This window comes from Mizuhopecten yessoensis, unplaced genomic scaffold (genome assembly GCF_002113885.1).
Source record: "Mizuhopecten yessoensis strain PY_sf001 unplaced genomic scaffold, ASM211388v2 scaffold11079, whole genome shotgun sequence".
Taxonomy (NCBI): domain Eukaryota; kingdom Metazoa; phylum Mollusca; class Bivalvia; order Pectinida; family Pectinidae; genus Mizuhopecten; species Mizuhopecten yessoensis.
In genome coordinates, this window is record NW_018408869.1 from 202,716 (window position 1) to 220,064 (window position 17,349).

A 17,349-nucleotide genomic window follows, 5' to 3' on the forward strand; every position below is an offset into this window, starting at 1 on the left:
TCATCAACAAGAGCTGGCCTAATAGTAACGGAACTCATCGCAGAAGCAAAGGACAGAAAGGAACCCCTGTATCTTGGATTTATTGACGCTGCCAAAGCATTTGAGAAGGTTCGGCATAGCTCAATGTTGAGGAAGCTACACTCCATAGGGATCACCGGGAGACAATGGTTGATACTCAACGAGTGGTATAAGGATCTTAGGTCAAAGGTCAAATAGGGGAACGAACTTTCCAGGGAATTCTGCGAGAAATAGGGTGTAAGACAAGGGGGAGTGTGGTCGCCAGCAGCCTACAAGGTGTTTATAAATCCCCTCCTGAAGATGCTGGAGGCCCACAACATTGGCAGCCATATTGGAACTATATACTGCGGCACTCCGACAGTGGCGGACGACGTTACATTTGCCTCCAGCAACCCGCATGAACTCCAAACGATGCTCACCATTCAGGAAAACTACGCCAATTTAGCGAAACAAAGTCAACGGTGCTATGTTTGACGAAGGGACGGGATACCACACAATCCTTCATGCTAAACGATAAGGACATAACCATTTCCGATTCGGCTGTGCACCACGGCATATCAAGAGACAGTACATCTAATCATGGTACACACTGTGTAACATCAGATAGAACCAGCACTGCGAGAAGAGCCGCATATGCCCTAATGGGGGCAGGCCTCCACGGGATCGATGGATTAAGTCCGAAAGTATCGTTGCACCTCATACGGACATATATTGTTCCCAGGTTGGTGTATGGCCTGGATGTCATCCGTCTCAGCTCCAAAGACAGTAACAACTTAGACTGCTACTACAAAAGGCTTCTAAAACAAATCCAGCACTTACCGGATAAAGCCACCTACCTTATGCTTGGAGAACCTCCACTTACAGCGGAAATACACAAACGCATCTTAACCACAATTGGCAGTGTATGTAGGGATTATGGATCTCTTCAAAAACGAGCTAGCACAACGACAACTGGCCATCAAAGATAAGAACTGTCGTGGAAAAAAAAAAGTGTACCAGGCTGTACATTCACACTGGGAAAGAACACTACAGGAGGATGCAAAAGGGAAGACGAGCCTGAAGTATCTGGACGTGGACCTGCTAACCATCGGTAGAGTACATAGCACATGGGAGTCTGCTGGAACAGAATCAATGACAGTCACTAAAGCTCATCTCAAGTGTAAAATCCTGCTCGGAGTATATACACTGCAAGCCAACAGAAGCAAGTTCAACCAGTTTCAGGTGGAGCCAACCTGTCCATTGTGTGGTAATGGTGCAGAGGATCGGTGCCACTTTCTATTATGTTGCCAGACGTTACAGACAGTGCGTGAGCCCTATATCGAGTCCCTAGGAAAGACGCTTGCCGATGAACTTATTGACATCTCATCCTTCAGTGCAGATGAAACAGTCCAGCTATTACTTGACAGTAATTCTCACCCGCTGATATCAACAGATGGCCGTACAAACATTGAACAGATTAGTGGTGGACTTTGTTTTGCCTTACATAGTGCCCGTTCAAACCTACTAGGCTAATGGGAGCCATGGATGTGCGATCAACTCTCACCAGAGACTAGACGATCACAGATCTTCTTCTTTTTTTATCATAATAGGTTTTTATAATTGTGTGATAGGACTTTATGTGGAACCATTAACCTCAAGTGGATCTGCAGTTCTCCAGGAAGTGGAGGAATCTACAACAACAACAACAACAACAACAACATGGCCGCGCCAACGACAGATCACGTGACATTGAGGGACATGATGGAGGCTATGCAATCTATGCAGCATACCGTGCTAGGATTGCAGCAAATGGTGCTGAGACTCGTCGGAAATTCTAACCAACAACACATGGCTCCTTCTAGTACGAACTTGAATGTGAATATGACTCTTTCTAGTACGAATTCGAATGTTATTACGACATCGGAATTGCTAAGGGATTTGACGTATACGACGCATTCGCCATCCACAGGTGGGTACCGTCTACCTATTTCTGAATTCGGGGTTTCATTAGAGTCTATCCCTCACATAGACATCATTTCTGGGAAACTCAAAAAAAAAGATTTGGGAGGGTCACGACATCAACCTCGCCCACCTTCTTATGCCCAGACTAGAAACAAAAAAGGTTGAAGATCTTCAACGAGACCGAAGATCCGAGATTGAATAAATCGTTGAACATAAATGAGTTCATCACCGCTTTCGGTAAATTCAAAAGAACAGTTTGCCAGAGGGCCCCACATAGGCGAGTTGAACTTGATAGATACGAGGCCAACATAATAGAAATCTCAAACGTGTATGGGGCGAAATTTTACGACTACCATTGCCAATTCTCAGCCAGGGCAGCCGCAGCGTTTAGGGACAAGATAGCCAAAGTGGACTGGTCACTTAAGGACAATGGCCTTCTTGCAATGATAGTCGGGAACACCAGAGTGAACACCTGCCAACTTTGCAACCTCACATCACACAGCACAGCATTTTGTCCACAGCAGAGAATGAAAAAGAACATCTTCCATGGGAACCAAATGCAACGTAACCATAACACAAACTATCAACAGCACAACGAAAAGAATACAGACCGTCATGGCCGTCAAAAAGTCAAATTGAACGGAAAGGAATTGTGCAACAATTTTAATGCAGGAAAATGTCAACGGGGCGAAGGCTGTTTCTTTCATCATGCATGCTCCACATGCAAATTCAACAGCCACGGATCAGACAACTGCAGAAACAACAACAATGGGAACCGTCAAAACAAAACAGGGACTTCAAATCAGAACAAACCTAACAATCAATGACTACAGACAGGCAATAATATACAAGGGAACACCCCTGTTAACATCAACAAACTGCGGGAGGAGCTTAGCTCACATCCAGACATTACCTTTGTGAACTATTTATGTGAAGGATTAACACAGGGATTTGATACCCTCGTTTCAAAAATTCAATTACCAATCAAGGAGTGCAGGAACCTCCAATCAGCCATCCCACAACCAGAGGTAGTGGATAAATTGATAAAGGGGGAAGTGGATAAAGGCTCCCTCCAGGAACCGTACAACATATAGCCATTTGAACGCTATCGGGTCAGCCCTATAGGGGTATCATTCGGGAAATACTCGGCCAAACCAAGGCTCATAGTAGACTTATCAGCACCACAAGATGACGTGCACCCAAGTGTCAACGAGTTAATAGACAAAGAATCATGCTCACTCACTTACGTACGTATAGACGAAGCGATCAAAAAATTGGTTCAGCTTGGGAAAGGTACCAGTATGTGTAAGACAGATATATCGGACGCTTTTAAGATCATTCCCATCAGGCCTTCGCAGTACCATATGTTTTGTGTGAAGTGGAAGAATAGTTACTATTATTACAACATACTGGCGTTCGGATGTAGATCCAGTCCAAAGATCTTTGACAATCTGTCACAAGCGGTATGTTGGATAGCGGAAAACAAATATAACATCGAACATATTCTTCACTTGTTGGACGACTTCATCACATTCGAACACCCCCACAAATGTGGGTAGAGGAATATAGCCCTGTTGCACCTGATTTTCAACAGATTATGGATTCCCATGGCAAAACATAAAACATCTGGGCCGGTGACGGTTATGGAATAATTAGGAATAATACTGGATTCCGAGAAGATGGAGGCCAGACTACCAAAGTACAAACTTGATAGGATCATTGAATACTTGAAATCGTTTCAACAGCGTCATTCGTGTTCTAAAAGAAATCGTTTCAACAGCGTCATTCGTGTTCTAAAAGAGAACTCCTTCCGCTCCTCGGTCCCCTCAATTTCGCCAGCCGTGTCGTAATTCAAGGACGGTCATTTGTGTCTCATCTGATAACATTATCGACTACAGTTAAAGCACTGCACTATCATGTAAAAATAAACAACGAATGCAGAGAAGACATCAAAATGTGGATATACTTCCTGTCTAACTGGAATGGAGTGTCGGTTTTCTACAACAACAAAGTGATTACATCAGATGAACTGCGTCTGTACATTGATGCATCAGGTACTCTCGGGTACGGGGGGTACTTCAAGGGCCTCTGGTTCGCGGAGGAGTGGCCCATTGATTTGCACAATCCGTTCGCAGCTACCTCTGAATTGTCGATAGCATTCAAAGAATTGTACCCTATCGTCGTAGCAGCCATGATTTTGGGTCACCTGTGGGTAGGACAACGTATCGTCTTCATGTGCGACAATTCAGCAACAGTAGCGATATTACATAAAGGCAGATCGAAATCTCCCCACATCATGCCATTAGTTCGTAGCCTCACCTTGTGTGCCTCTATTAATACATACACTGTTTTATCTCAGCACGTTCTCGGTCGTATGAATAACATTGCAGATGCTTTATCTCGGTTACAGATGACCAGGTTCAGACAGCTGGCATCGGAAGCAGCCCCATTTCCTTGCAACGTACCTCCACCTACACAAGTTCTGTGGGATTCGACCCGGTAATTCAAGAGCTGTGGACAGCATATATAGCTCCTAGTACCAGGCGGTCATATGCCTCAGGATTCGATTAGTATCTTCAGTTTCTATTAGTATCAGGACTTATCGCGAGTGTACACTTAGCTAGTCTACCGGTGTCAGAGAACTATCTTATACAGTTTGTCGCATACTGTTTTAGTAGTAACATATCATATGCTACCATTAAACTCTACATTTGTGGTATTCGATTAATGTGTCACAGAACAACACAGTATATCCACATGCACAGGAGATGCCTCGACTTTACACTATTCTTAACGGGGTTAAACGATTACAAGTGCGAAAAGCTAACCCAAGACATCCAATAACCTTTCAAGTACTAGAGAGAATTTGCTCCTACCTCAACAAACATGAAAGGGACCTTACGATGGAAACTGTGTGTTTAGTGGCCTTTTTTGGTTTTCTAAGATGTGGCGAGTTCACAGTGTCGGACAGATATTTGATCCTTCCATACACCTTTGTATCAAAGACTTAACGGTGGCTAAAGACAGCATATTACTTACTTTGAAAGGTCAAAAACAGACCCATTCAGGGAAGGCGTTATCAAAAGGTTATTCCGAACCAACCATCATATTTGCCCCTACACCATATGCCAGAGAGAATGCGCGAAAGGCCAGAACCAACAGACCCACTCTTCATGAACACTATATAGGGGACAAGCATTGTCTAGGTCCACATTTATAGCTATGTTGAAACATACTCTCGAATGTGTCGGAATTGATTCTAGTGCTTATAATGGACATTCTTTCCGCATCGGGGCGGCTACTTCAGCGGCCAAAGTTCATACGGAGGATCACTTAATAAAGACACTTGGTCGATGGTCCTCGGACACGTACTGTAGATACATAAGGACACCAATAGACACTATTAGAGACGCTCAAACATCACTTGTATCAGGTTAGACATAACGATGGACAGTAGTCGAACAGGCCTTTTATAGATGATCTACGCGTACGCTAGCTACATAAACCACATATAGCTAGTCTGTCAATAGTCATACAGCAGTTTTACCTAATTGGACAGTCACCATGAGATCATCCAAATTTATCTTCATATGACCTATAGCCATGTGTACAGTATACGTATTTGATGGCAATATTAACGTTTGAAGTGATAGGGGTGTACAGCTATATATAAGTATAGGATTGTTGTTATACACGTATACACCGGTACATAAAGTGTCATTCATATTAATATGATAACATTTGGTTTGAACTATCTATTTCATAAACGACATCATATATATTAGGCAATATATAAGATTTATCATTCAACTTGTTCGTTATAATACCGTATATACAGGTTTTATAATTTTGGGGCAACTCGGACTTACTCCTTTCAGTCGTGCACCTGAGTTTTGGGCATATTTTAAGCATTCATATATATATTAATACTTAACTTCACCAAAAGTTTTAATACTCAATAATTTATTCATAGGGTTATTTAGACCCAACTTCAATTTCAACTTATCAATTTAGTCTATATCCTCTTCCGGATCTCGTGGCAAGCACCGCTACACCGAGTTGAGGATATGACTCATTAATTCTTCTCTTCCGGGTCTCGATAGCTTATCGGCTACAACGAGTTGAGGATGTTGAATCTACTCACAATCTGCTATCAGGAATTCTCATCTGGCTCTTGAAGTTATGCCTAGCACTATATATTCAAAGTAGCCAGACTACCTGTATAGTCTAGATCTGCTCGCCTACACGAGTTGATAAGGATTGATCTTCAGTCAAGGGCATACCCCTCTTCTGGCTCTTGTAGCATCCTTACACCGAGTTGAGGGGTATCGATTCAACCAGTCTCTTCCGGCTCTTGTAGTTATGCCTAGCACTATATACAGGTGTAGCCAGACTACCCATATATAGTCTAGATCCGCTTGCCTACACCGAGTCGAGATTGTTGAATGTACCCAACACAGTACATGCTATATGCTGCCTTTGTTCCTCTTAATCCTACATATCATGTTATGATACACCTTCGTGTTATCAACTAGATCTATATAAGCATTTCCTGTTAGGAGGAACAAAGGTCGGCAAATAGAATAACTTATAGCTGAGTTTGCCCTTATCGCCAAATGTGTTTTTGTGTAACTTGTGTGATGATATATTCATGCCTTGATTATGTGACATTAATAAACATGTTGTATATTTGTATTTCACTCTTCTCGTGATTTGTCAGACATAAACTGACAATTTCAATTCGGGCACCAAATTTCTGTGTTTATTTTTTTATGTTATGGGAGGTCAATGCTAACTGTTTCCTGTTTAAATTGAATCTTCTATTAGATCTGACTTGCTTTAACAAAAGATGGTACCAATATCGTCGATTTTATAGCCATACTAAGGTGTTCTACCTAGCATTGTGTCCTACATCATATCACTCTACTTAAATTTTGGAAAGAAATATCATGCGAATCAAGAGTACGTAAACTTCAAGAACACAGAGTTGATAGAAGAAAACACTAACGATCATGTATATCTTGCTTTGGTGTTATTTTTTTATTATTATCCTCTTTTTGAACATTTCGGCTATTTTAAAATGGCTTTATGCATTACAATTCTTGCAATAGAAACATTGAAATTGTGAACAAGAAGTTAACATTTATACAGGATTTTCTTCTCAACTGAGAAACAAAAGTATGCATGCTGAACAGTTATTTACTTTAAGATATAATACATAAGTGGTAATCACAAACCGAGTACATAAATATCATATAAAATGTATTCAGATTAAAGTATATTGACTATAAACAATGAATTTTGCAAAATGTTAAAAAAGCAAATATCTGCAACTTTATAACCAAGGAAATAATGCCATAAATTTTCCCTTTTTCTCAAAAATGTATTTTAGGATTGAAATGACAATGTAATCAAAATACTGACAAACCATGAAAAGCTTCTATTGTCATGTTGTACAATTCCAACATTAAATACAAATCTACCATTTCATTTCCAATTTCTAAATTTGAACTATTTGACGAGCTTCTCAAAATTTTAGAAATTGTATGTCCCAAGTTAAAACCATTCCATCCAGAAATGAAGCAATTAATAATTTGTACACTTACCAATTAGAACAACTTTAAAATCTGGTAGCATATTGAGATTCATTGTCACTGTCATTGCCAATATTTAATTTTGAACAGACAATATTTTATTAAACCTTCAGTTTAAAAAAAATCCTATACTATATATGAAACAATTTACCGGTATACTTAAGTGCGAAATTGCATATTATAAAATACTTATAAATAGAACATGTTAATGCTGTATCCTGTAACCTTTATGTTATACTTACAGTGGCCTCACCGTCAGTTCTGCAAGTCGTAACTTTAAACTAAGTAGGAGAAACCTTTTCAAAAACTTGACAGCCACAGGAAATCCTGTGATTGGCTCTGAATTATTAGCATTCACTTGTATGTATAGCACATCACGGAGCTTATTAAAAATCGAACATTTAGGAAAAATCCAGTGATTGTAAAAACACCATTAGCATAATGAATATTTGAGAGTACAAATACACATATATTTTAAACAGTAACAATTAGCACTATAATGACACCCTAATTTTGATTTAAATGATAAATAATTTACATTTTATAACTATGCATCACCCAAAATGTTGACCAAGCCTCCACAAACCATCAATACACTTTTCCAGTTGTAACGGCAAGCAAAATTGTACGAAAAGTATAAAAAGCAACCGATACGACAGAACTCAGCTTGTGCATCTCAGGTCAGATGCATCTCCCTCAGAGTGATGAAATCTCATCAAGTCATCTCTATCAACAAGACACCATCAAGCGTAACATAACAAGTGACCAACAAACTCAATTCTAGAGAAGCATTTTAACCCACTTCACAACAAGAAGAAGCATCTTTATCAGCATTCTCAAGTAGGTAATGGCAAATATTAAGACTATTGTGCAGATCCACTGTCATAGGACTACCCTGATGTTTCAAAATACAGGATTTCTTTAATTGAGACAATGAATATTGATAGTTTAAGCAAACTAAAATACTTGCCTCAAGACATATCTACTGAAATATCTTTTCAAATATGTTTGGCTTCAAGCTGATAGTTTTAAAGTGATCACACCGAGGGTTTAAATTACCCAACATGTCTTTTACTTTGCTATTTATTGTGATTCTTCGAATATCTAATTTCCAATACATGAACAAAGTGATTGAGAATTAAAATGATTCTCTTCCTTAAACAACTACCAACTGAACACCAACACACAAATAATACAAATCTTATCCCTTGTTTAGTATCTGGTTGAAAAAAGACCCAATAACACAGAGAAAATAATGGTTCTACAAAAAGCAGTTGATTGCAAATTCTGGGATTGAAAAGGTTCTGCATGTTAATTCATTCCACTTCATTCCCAAGTTCAAGTGACAACATGGTAAGATGAATTAACATCAATAGAGCTCAACCACATTATCACCCAAATTATTTCATTCTATGACTTTCCATCTTGTGATTTAGCGAAATATGCATGTGTACTGAAAACATTTCTGACAACGATAACGGAGGGAATCAAGTTAAGCAGTTTTCTTAACGGTGTAGAAAACAGCAATAATTTACACCAGTGTTTGATTTAACAGGAAATTAGCAAAAAGAACACAGATCTCAATCTTTATCACAAAAAAATGAACATTTTGACAAAAATTACAAATCATGAAGCAAACACCATTTGCTGTTTGCATGTTGTAGCACTAGGTATATTTATAACACTTCTGACCTTGTATACTGATAGATGACACAGTCCAACCCTAAAAAAGCCCTAGCATAGAGACAGATACATTCGTTCTGTATCAATGTGTCCACATGTACAGAACCAGGTACACTACAGTATGTCCAGCTAATGTTATCACGTCAAAGTAGATTCTTTCCTTGCATTCATTCTTCCTTTCGTTCTGTGTGTGAATGTGTGTATCTGAAGGAAGTCTGTAGTGTCCTCAGCTGACCACTCTCTCCTTACAACCTTCCAAGATCTCAAACAAATATCACCCTATTATATCAGTCCAAAACTTGGATGTAAGGAGGGTTGGCCACAAAAATATATACATCAGTCTTTAGCGATGGTCAACTAATATTCTTCTTCCTCTCCGTTATCGATTTCGTTGCCAACTTCATCTTCTGGTGGTGCAAAGCCATCCTACAAAAATTAAAAGTTTGTTTCTTCATCAATTAGTACTCAAATTGTAAGCTTTAAAATCTTCAACTGCATTTAGTTAAAATCTAAAAAAAAAAACACATATCAACTAGGAGTATATATATATATATGGCCTGGTGAATTTCATAGTCCTGTACACTAAAGAACTTGGTTCTACCAATTAATTGTTATATTTTAAACAAAGTAAAGGTAAAATGTTTAATAGCACGCCATTTGTACAATGATATTATTGTCAAACCCTGTGATCAAAGACCCTGATTAGTGATGGTTGAAGGTAATCAAATTCACATTAGGACCTTTCTGTCCATGAAGAGTATTTGATTCTGGTTATTTCATTATCTGAATCTAAAGAAGATTGTTGCAATGTCAGCAAATTCGACTCTGGCCCCTCAGGCCCTTATGTTAAAAATGTGTTTTGTTAACTGACGGACAGCAACAGACAAAAAGGCAACTAGGTAAAATGAGATTTTGTCAAAGGTGGCCTTACAAATTTATCATTACAACAAATCCAGCAGAAAATGATGTATCCATCAAAACTGACATGTGGAAAGAGATAATTATAATATGTGTGAAAAAATAGAAACCAATAGTCTCAGTAATGAAAATTAGTCCAGTAGTTAAGCAGGATGTGCACCATGCTCAATTTGCACATATTTAAAAATCAATGTATAGAAACTATCTTTGGTGTGTCATATAGACTCACTATGGGTTTGCACACTTCAAATATCTAAGTTTGTCTGTATTGAAATAAGAAACATTTATACTTGGCCAACCTTTGCAAACAAAACATTGAATCTTTGAGAAGCTGTCAGTCATTATATACAATAAACAAGAGTCAGATCCACCAGGGGCAGTATATCCTCCTTAAAAACTTGTTACCGATACACAAAGGATTTCTATACTAGTCACCTTGACCTTTGACGAAGGAACCTATTACTAATTGGATCCTCCTAATCTTTAGGGCAACCCAAACACAATTCTGAGCTTCGTGTAATCATTTGTTCTAAGGTTAGAATCTTGACAAGAAAATTATTTTTTAGTCACAGTGACCTTTAAATTGATCTTTGACAAACAAAAGACCAAAAATCAGAAATACAGCATGGCTCTCATAAGCAACCAGCAAGATTATATGAATGTACCACAGAAAATGTCCCAAATCTAGCTAATCATCAGGATTTCTGTATGACAGAAACAATGTGTATACATGTATTGAATAATCACTTGATTGAATATCTGTCATATTTATTTAATGTAACAGTGTTAGGTGATCGTGATAGACAGAATTAATGTATCTTGAAAGACATGTTGTGCCAGTGGATACAAAGTCATGAAAAATGAACGGTACTTGTTTCTAGGGCACATAATTTTTTTGGCATGGCCTATATTAATTGAAAATGGTGCACTGATTTATGGAAAAATGGGGTCAATGGCACCCTATTTCTCTCTCTTCCCAATCATTAACTCACAAAGAGTCTCACTGAGGGGAAACACCCTACCAATACTAAGAACAGAAGCTTCATTAAGATGATACTCTGCAGGTTCAGACTCGAACACCTCCACCCACAAACTTTTAACATTAACTGGAAAAAGCTAACAAAGTATCAACATTTCTATAAGGCAAGTTGTGAATCACAATGTGTATTTTCCACACATAGACTCAGATATGTGCAGTATACAAAGCGCTGGTGATACCTGAGGAAGGTTAAAGCATCAGGACCCCTAATAATTTAGAATAATAGCACTGAAAATTCTGGAGGAAAATTTATATGTCTGCAGAAGGCTTATGATTACGCTGAAAAAATAAAATAAAAAATGAATTTGTTTTCCCTGCAAGTAAAACTCATGAAAAATTAGTTATCTGGCAGGAATGCGAGAGGATTAAGTTTTGGGTGCACCAAACATGAATGAAATGTTACATACAATCCCACGTGTGGTGTTTTCAATTTTCAGTATGGTTGTCAGTGTCTTGTTCTCCCTAGAATTAAAACATAGGGACAATAAACAGCTATGGACATCAATCATTGAAAAGATCTATGTGGGACTATAGTTAATATTCAATCAGGTCTGATCCATTCTCCTGCAGACATTTCCTTAACGTTTCTACCTATGTATTGGCACGAAAGTAATGCTAGGGTAGCAGTATACAGTAGAGGGTTGTGGCCATGGGTGATATTTTTGTTAAATGGCTAACCCCTGTATAATGATATGTAAAAAAAATATAAAAATAAAACTGTACTAAAATTGGTATAAGCATGATGAAGTGGGCTATGTGAGCTTCACATTTGTAAAAGAGAAAGAAGATTTGTTTGGTTCGAGAATAAAATTTTGGCCATAATCCGAAAGGGTGCGTACACATGAAAAGCTAGCTTTACAGGAGTTAAAATTTTGACAACAGCACACGACGCAAAATTGCAAAAAAATCAAGTTTTACAACTTTACTGGGACCCAGATAATTCTGCAACCAGGAAGGTAATCTTTAATTTCAGACAGAGCTTAGGAAAAAATTACTAGTTGCGGGGGTCAAATTTTGGGTTAAAAATAGCAATTTTTGGCATTTTTTGGTAATTTTTGATGTGGTAACCATGGTTTTCACACAAGTGACATACATGGAAAAAAGAGGTTTATACACTTCTCAGTACTTTATATGTATTGTAAATGTAATGCAGTTTACAAATATATATACATGTATACATGTGTTGTGGAGGGTAAATCTGCTGTGTTTACATTTCCTCGACATGTGCCCTGTTTATCAGAGTCGGGCCATTTCTACTGTATACTGCTACCATATACACATAGAACTTGATTTTTTCTGAAAAAATGCCTTTTTATGCTTGATTCAGCTTCACTTTCATTCATTAATACTCAAAACTACTCAAAAACGCCAAAACCCCCGTTACATAGATAGGTCAATATATAGGTCGATAGCCTGTTACCTGTGGATGTATAAAGAGGGGTAACTCGCGCTTTCACAGGCCCTGTGAAATTCTGCAATTCATCACATATGTGTCAATTGTGTTATTTGTAAAGTTGATACCAAACATCAAATAGTTCACAGGCTATCTCCTGATGCATTCATACTAGATTTCAGTCTGTTTCACTCAGTTCAGCACCCGGTAGCCATGGTTACTAACACATAAAGTTGTATTTATTGAAAATGGGTAAAATATCTGTTTTCATTCTAATTACACTATTTTAGATGTTTTTTTTCCACTTGATTCAGCATACAGATTAAATAAGCAAAGTCAGTAATGTCAATAAATTTTATTTCCATAATTACAGCTGAAGAAAATCTTTTTTTTTCTAGCAAAATATGCTAAATGAACAATTTCTGAGGGTCACTGTCAATTCTAGGCGAGGAAAGTAAATGACGGTTGCTATGGTGGCACTTGTCTGATTTTCAGAATATCTGACATTTCTGTGCTGTTCATCGGTTACGGGAAGTGTGTCTGTTGCTAGTTTGTTGTTGAGATGGGTTTCCTAGTGTTCAATTTTTTGATATCAGTGATCCTCGATGATGTCATAGATGCCCATTGATGACATCATAGTTATGATGACATCACAGTTACTATGACGTCATCAAACAAGACAGTAACATCATAGTATCACTGTACTGTTTGTTTTTCACATGCACATTTTCTCAAAGCATCATATTTCACCCTAAAAGAAATTTTATTTATGAAAACTACAAACCGATTCAAGTTTTCATTTTTCAGATTACCTCCCTTTGTTGGTAGTTTGAGAGCAGAATTGGTAAATAAACCTGTCAGGAGAATTCATATTACTCGGTCACTATCAAAGTGAGAAAGGAAACGGATACATTGTTGTGTTCATTGTCTCATTTTCCAGACATTTAAAAGGTTTAAATTAAATTTCGGGAAAAGAAAGTGATGTATAAGGTAGCAGTATACAGTAGAGGGTTGTGGCCATGGGTGATATTTTTGCTAAATGGCTAACCCCTGTATAATGATATGTAAAAAAAATATAAAAATAAAACTGTACTAAAATTGGTATAAGCATGATGAAGTGGGCTATGTGAGCTTCATATTTGTAAAAGAGAAAGAAGATTTGTTTTACAACTTTACTGGGACCCAGATAATTCTGCAACCAGGTAGGTAATTTTTAATTTCAGACAGAGCTTAGGAAAAAATTTACTAGTTGCGGGGGTCAAATTTTGGGTTAAAAATAGCAATTTTTGACATTTTTTGGTAATTTTAGATGTGGTAACCATGGTTTTCACACAAGTGACATACATAGAAAAAAGAGGTTTATACACTTCTCAGTACTTTATATGTATTGTAAATGTTATGCAGTTTACAAATATATATACATGTATACATGTGTTGTGTAGGGTAAATCCCCTGTGTTTACATTTCCTCGACATGTGCCCTGTTTATCAGAGTCGGGCCATTTCTACTGTATACTGCTACCTAGACCACATCTTTGTAGCTATCAATCATGAATGTGCAAAAAACAGTGTGGGAACTTTGTGAATATACACATATTTTAATACGAGTTAATAAAGTCACCACTAAAACCAACATACCTCAGTCTGGTATAAGATATCCATAATGCCTTTTATATGCTGATTGTCTTCATGGTCCTGACACAGCACTTCAATATCCCTCAATTTTCCAAAGTAGAAATCTCTCTCCTTTTCAAGACCTTCCACTGTGAGCTGTAAATCCTGAACCTGTACAAAAATATAGATATTCAACAATAAATTGAAAACAGTTCAGCATTTTACTTGTGTATACATACTGGGCATATTTGTAAAATAAATATGACAAAGAGGTGATCTTATTATATACACATATGCTACCACAGGGTGCAAAGACTTTCATATTTGTCAATATAAAAGGGTTCAATTTTACCTATCACCGAGTTACATAACATGTTTTTGTTGCTTGATCAAATCCTTATCATTACCTTTTGGTTAAGTTCTGATACTCTCTATATTTGATATACTATGTCCTTATTTGATACACTATGTCCTGATGATCAATGTCCTAATGATAAGTAAGTATATGTCCTTATAATTACCTGTTGGTTAAGTTCAGTACTGTCTATATTTGATATACAATGTCCTTATAATTACCTTTTGGTTAAGTTCTGATACTCTCTATATTTGATATACAATGTCCTTATAATTACCTGTTGGTTAAGTTCTGATACTATCTATATTTGATATACTATGTCCTTATGATTACCTGTTGGTTAAGTTCTGATACTCTAGTCTATATTTGATATACTATGTCCTTATAATTACCTTTTGGTTAAGTTCTGATACTCTCTATATTTGATATACTATGTCCTTATAATTACCTGTTGGTTAAGTTCTGATACTCTCTATATTTGATATACTATGTCCTTATAATTACCTGTTGGTTAAGTTCTGATACTCTCTATATTTGATATACTATGTCCTTATAATTACCTGTTGGTTAAGTTCTGATACTCTCTATATTTGATATACTATGTCCTTATAATTACCTGTTGGTTAAGTTCTGATACTCTCTATATTTGATATACTATGTCCTTATAATTACCTTTTGGTTAAGTTCTGATACTCTCTATATTTGATATACTATGTCCTTATAATTACCTTTTGGTTAAGTTCTGATACTCTCTATATTTGATATACTATGTCCTTATAATTACCTTTTGGTTAAGTTCTGATACTCTCTATATTTGATATACTATGTCCTTATAATTACCTTTTGGTTAAGTTCTGATACTCTCTATATTTGATATACTATGTCCTTATAATTACCTTTTGGTTAAGTTCTGATACTCTCTATATTTGATATACTATGTCCTTATAATTACCTGTTGGTTAAGTTCTGATACTCTCTATATTTGATATACTATGTCCTTATAATTACCTTTTGGTTAAGTTCTGATACTCTCTATATTTGATATACTATGTCCTTATAATTACCTTTTGGTTAAGTTCTGATACTCTCTATATTTGATATACTATGTCCTTATAATTACCTTTTGGTTAAGTTCTGATACTCTCTATATTTGATATACTATGTCCTTATAATTACCTTTTGGTTAAGTTCTGATACTCTCTATATTTGATATACTATGTCCTTATAATTACCTGTTGGTTAAGTTCTGATACTCTCTATATTTGATATACTATGTCCTTATAATTACCTTTTGGTTAAGTTCTGATACTCTCTATATTTGATATACTATGTCCTTATAATTACCTTTTGGTTAAGTTCTGATACTCTCTATATTTGATATACTATGTCCTTATAATTACCTTTTGGTTAAGTTCTGATACTCTCTATATTTGATATACTATGTCCTTATAATTACCTTTTGGTTAAGTTCTGATACTCTCTATATTTGATATACTATGTCCTTATAATTACCTTTTGGTTAAGTTCTGATACTCTCTATATTTGATATACTATGTCCTTATAATTACCTTTTGGTTAAGTTCTGATACTCTCTATATTTGATATACTATGTCCTTATAATTACCATTTGGTTAAGCTCTGACACTCTCTATATTTGATATACTATGTCCTTATAATTACCTTTTGGTTAAGTTCTGATACTTTCTCCGAGCCCTTGTCTCCTGCTGCATGGTTATTTGCACGAGACACTGCAGTCTGTTTGGTGCCATAACCAGATGGACTTCTTGTTTGAGAAGATGGAACTTGAAATAAAAAAAAAGATAATTTTTGACAATAGCGCACACATGCATAATTTTTTAACCAGAAACAATAGGCTCAATGGGCCTGCAATACTCACCTGCTATCAATCTCACACTTTCAAGCTCAAAAGTGGACCAAGAATTCCAATCTAGTTATAAACATGTAATATTCAAAGTATCATTTGCCATTATAAACCATCAAAAATTTTGCCCCCCCCCCCCTTTCCCCAGGGGGTAAATGTGAGACCCTAGGGTCATAAACCTCAAGACCCTTCCATCTATGAAGAGTATTTGATTCTACCATATCTGGGTATTGAGAAGAAGATTTTTGAAATTTTAGTCAATTTGACCCTTTTTGGCCCCGCCCCTCAGGCCCCTGGGGGCTGGGGACCAAACCGGCCACTATTTTTCTGCAAAATTTCAAATGTAAATTGTTAACGGACGCACGACACCAGACAAAAGGCGATCGCAATAGGTCACTTGAGAATTTGTCTCAGGTGACCTAAAAACATAAAAAAGGTACAGAGTGAATATCCTTACCTATGTCTCCTTGTTATTAAAAACCTTTTAAAAGATTTGAAAACATTTTTGACCCGAGTGAAAGTCTAACAAGATCATTCAGTTGAACAAACTTGGTAGACCCTTATCCCAAATATCATCACCCTGTGACTTTTGTTATTGAGAAGAGGGTCAAGGTCATTCTTTTACACAAACTTGGTAGCCATTTGTTTCACCATGCTAGTTGCTACTGGTAAAATTTCATCACCCTAGGCCTCTTGGCTATTCAGAACAAGGTTACCGCGAGCAGTATATAATACGCCCGTCACACATTGAATGAGCAGTTGTTTGTATGATTGAAATATATGAAGTATTTGTGAGTAATTGATATTAAAAGAGAAATCATTCAACATAACTGGTAGATCAATGAGTGCAATACAACATCATGGAACGCATGCATCGCATTAATGAAACCAAGGGTAATAACTCCAGTAATTA

General features: G+C 36.9%; 1 protein-coding gene across 5 annotated transcripts in view; it reads right to left on the reverse strand.

Moving 5' to 3' along the window:
• Positions 1–6,974: 6,974 nt before the first annotated feature.
• Positions 6,975–17,349, reverse strand: part of LOC110465460 (microtubule-associated protein RP/EB family member 3-like) — a 36,849-nt gene continuing 26,474 nt past the window's right edge. For 4 of the 5 annotated variants that reach the window (XM_021521289.1, XM_021521288.1, XM_021521290.1 and 1 more), the window contains exons 6-8: positions 16,235–16,356; positions 14,224–14,370; positions 6,975–9,662 (exon numbers count right to left, since the gene is read on the reverse strand). In XM_021521289.1, coding sequence (XP_021376964.1) covers positions 9,594–9,662; positions 14,224–14,370; positions 16,235–16,356 — 338 coding nt within the window. In that variant the 3' untranslated portion in view covers positions 6,975–9,593. Of the gene's footprint in view, positions 9,663–11,600; positions 11,656–14,223; positions 14,371–16,234; positions 16,357–17,349 lie in introns of all 5 variants that reach the window. The other variant, XM_021521292.1, reaches the window with a different exon arrangement.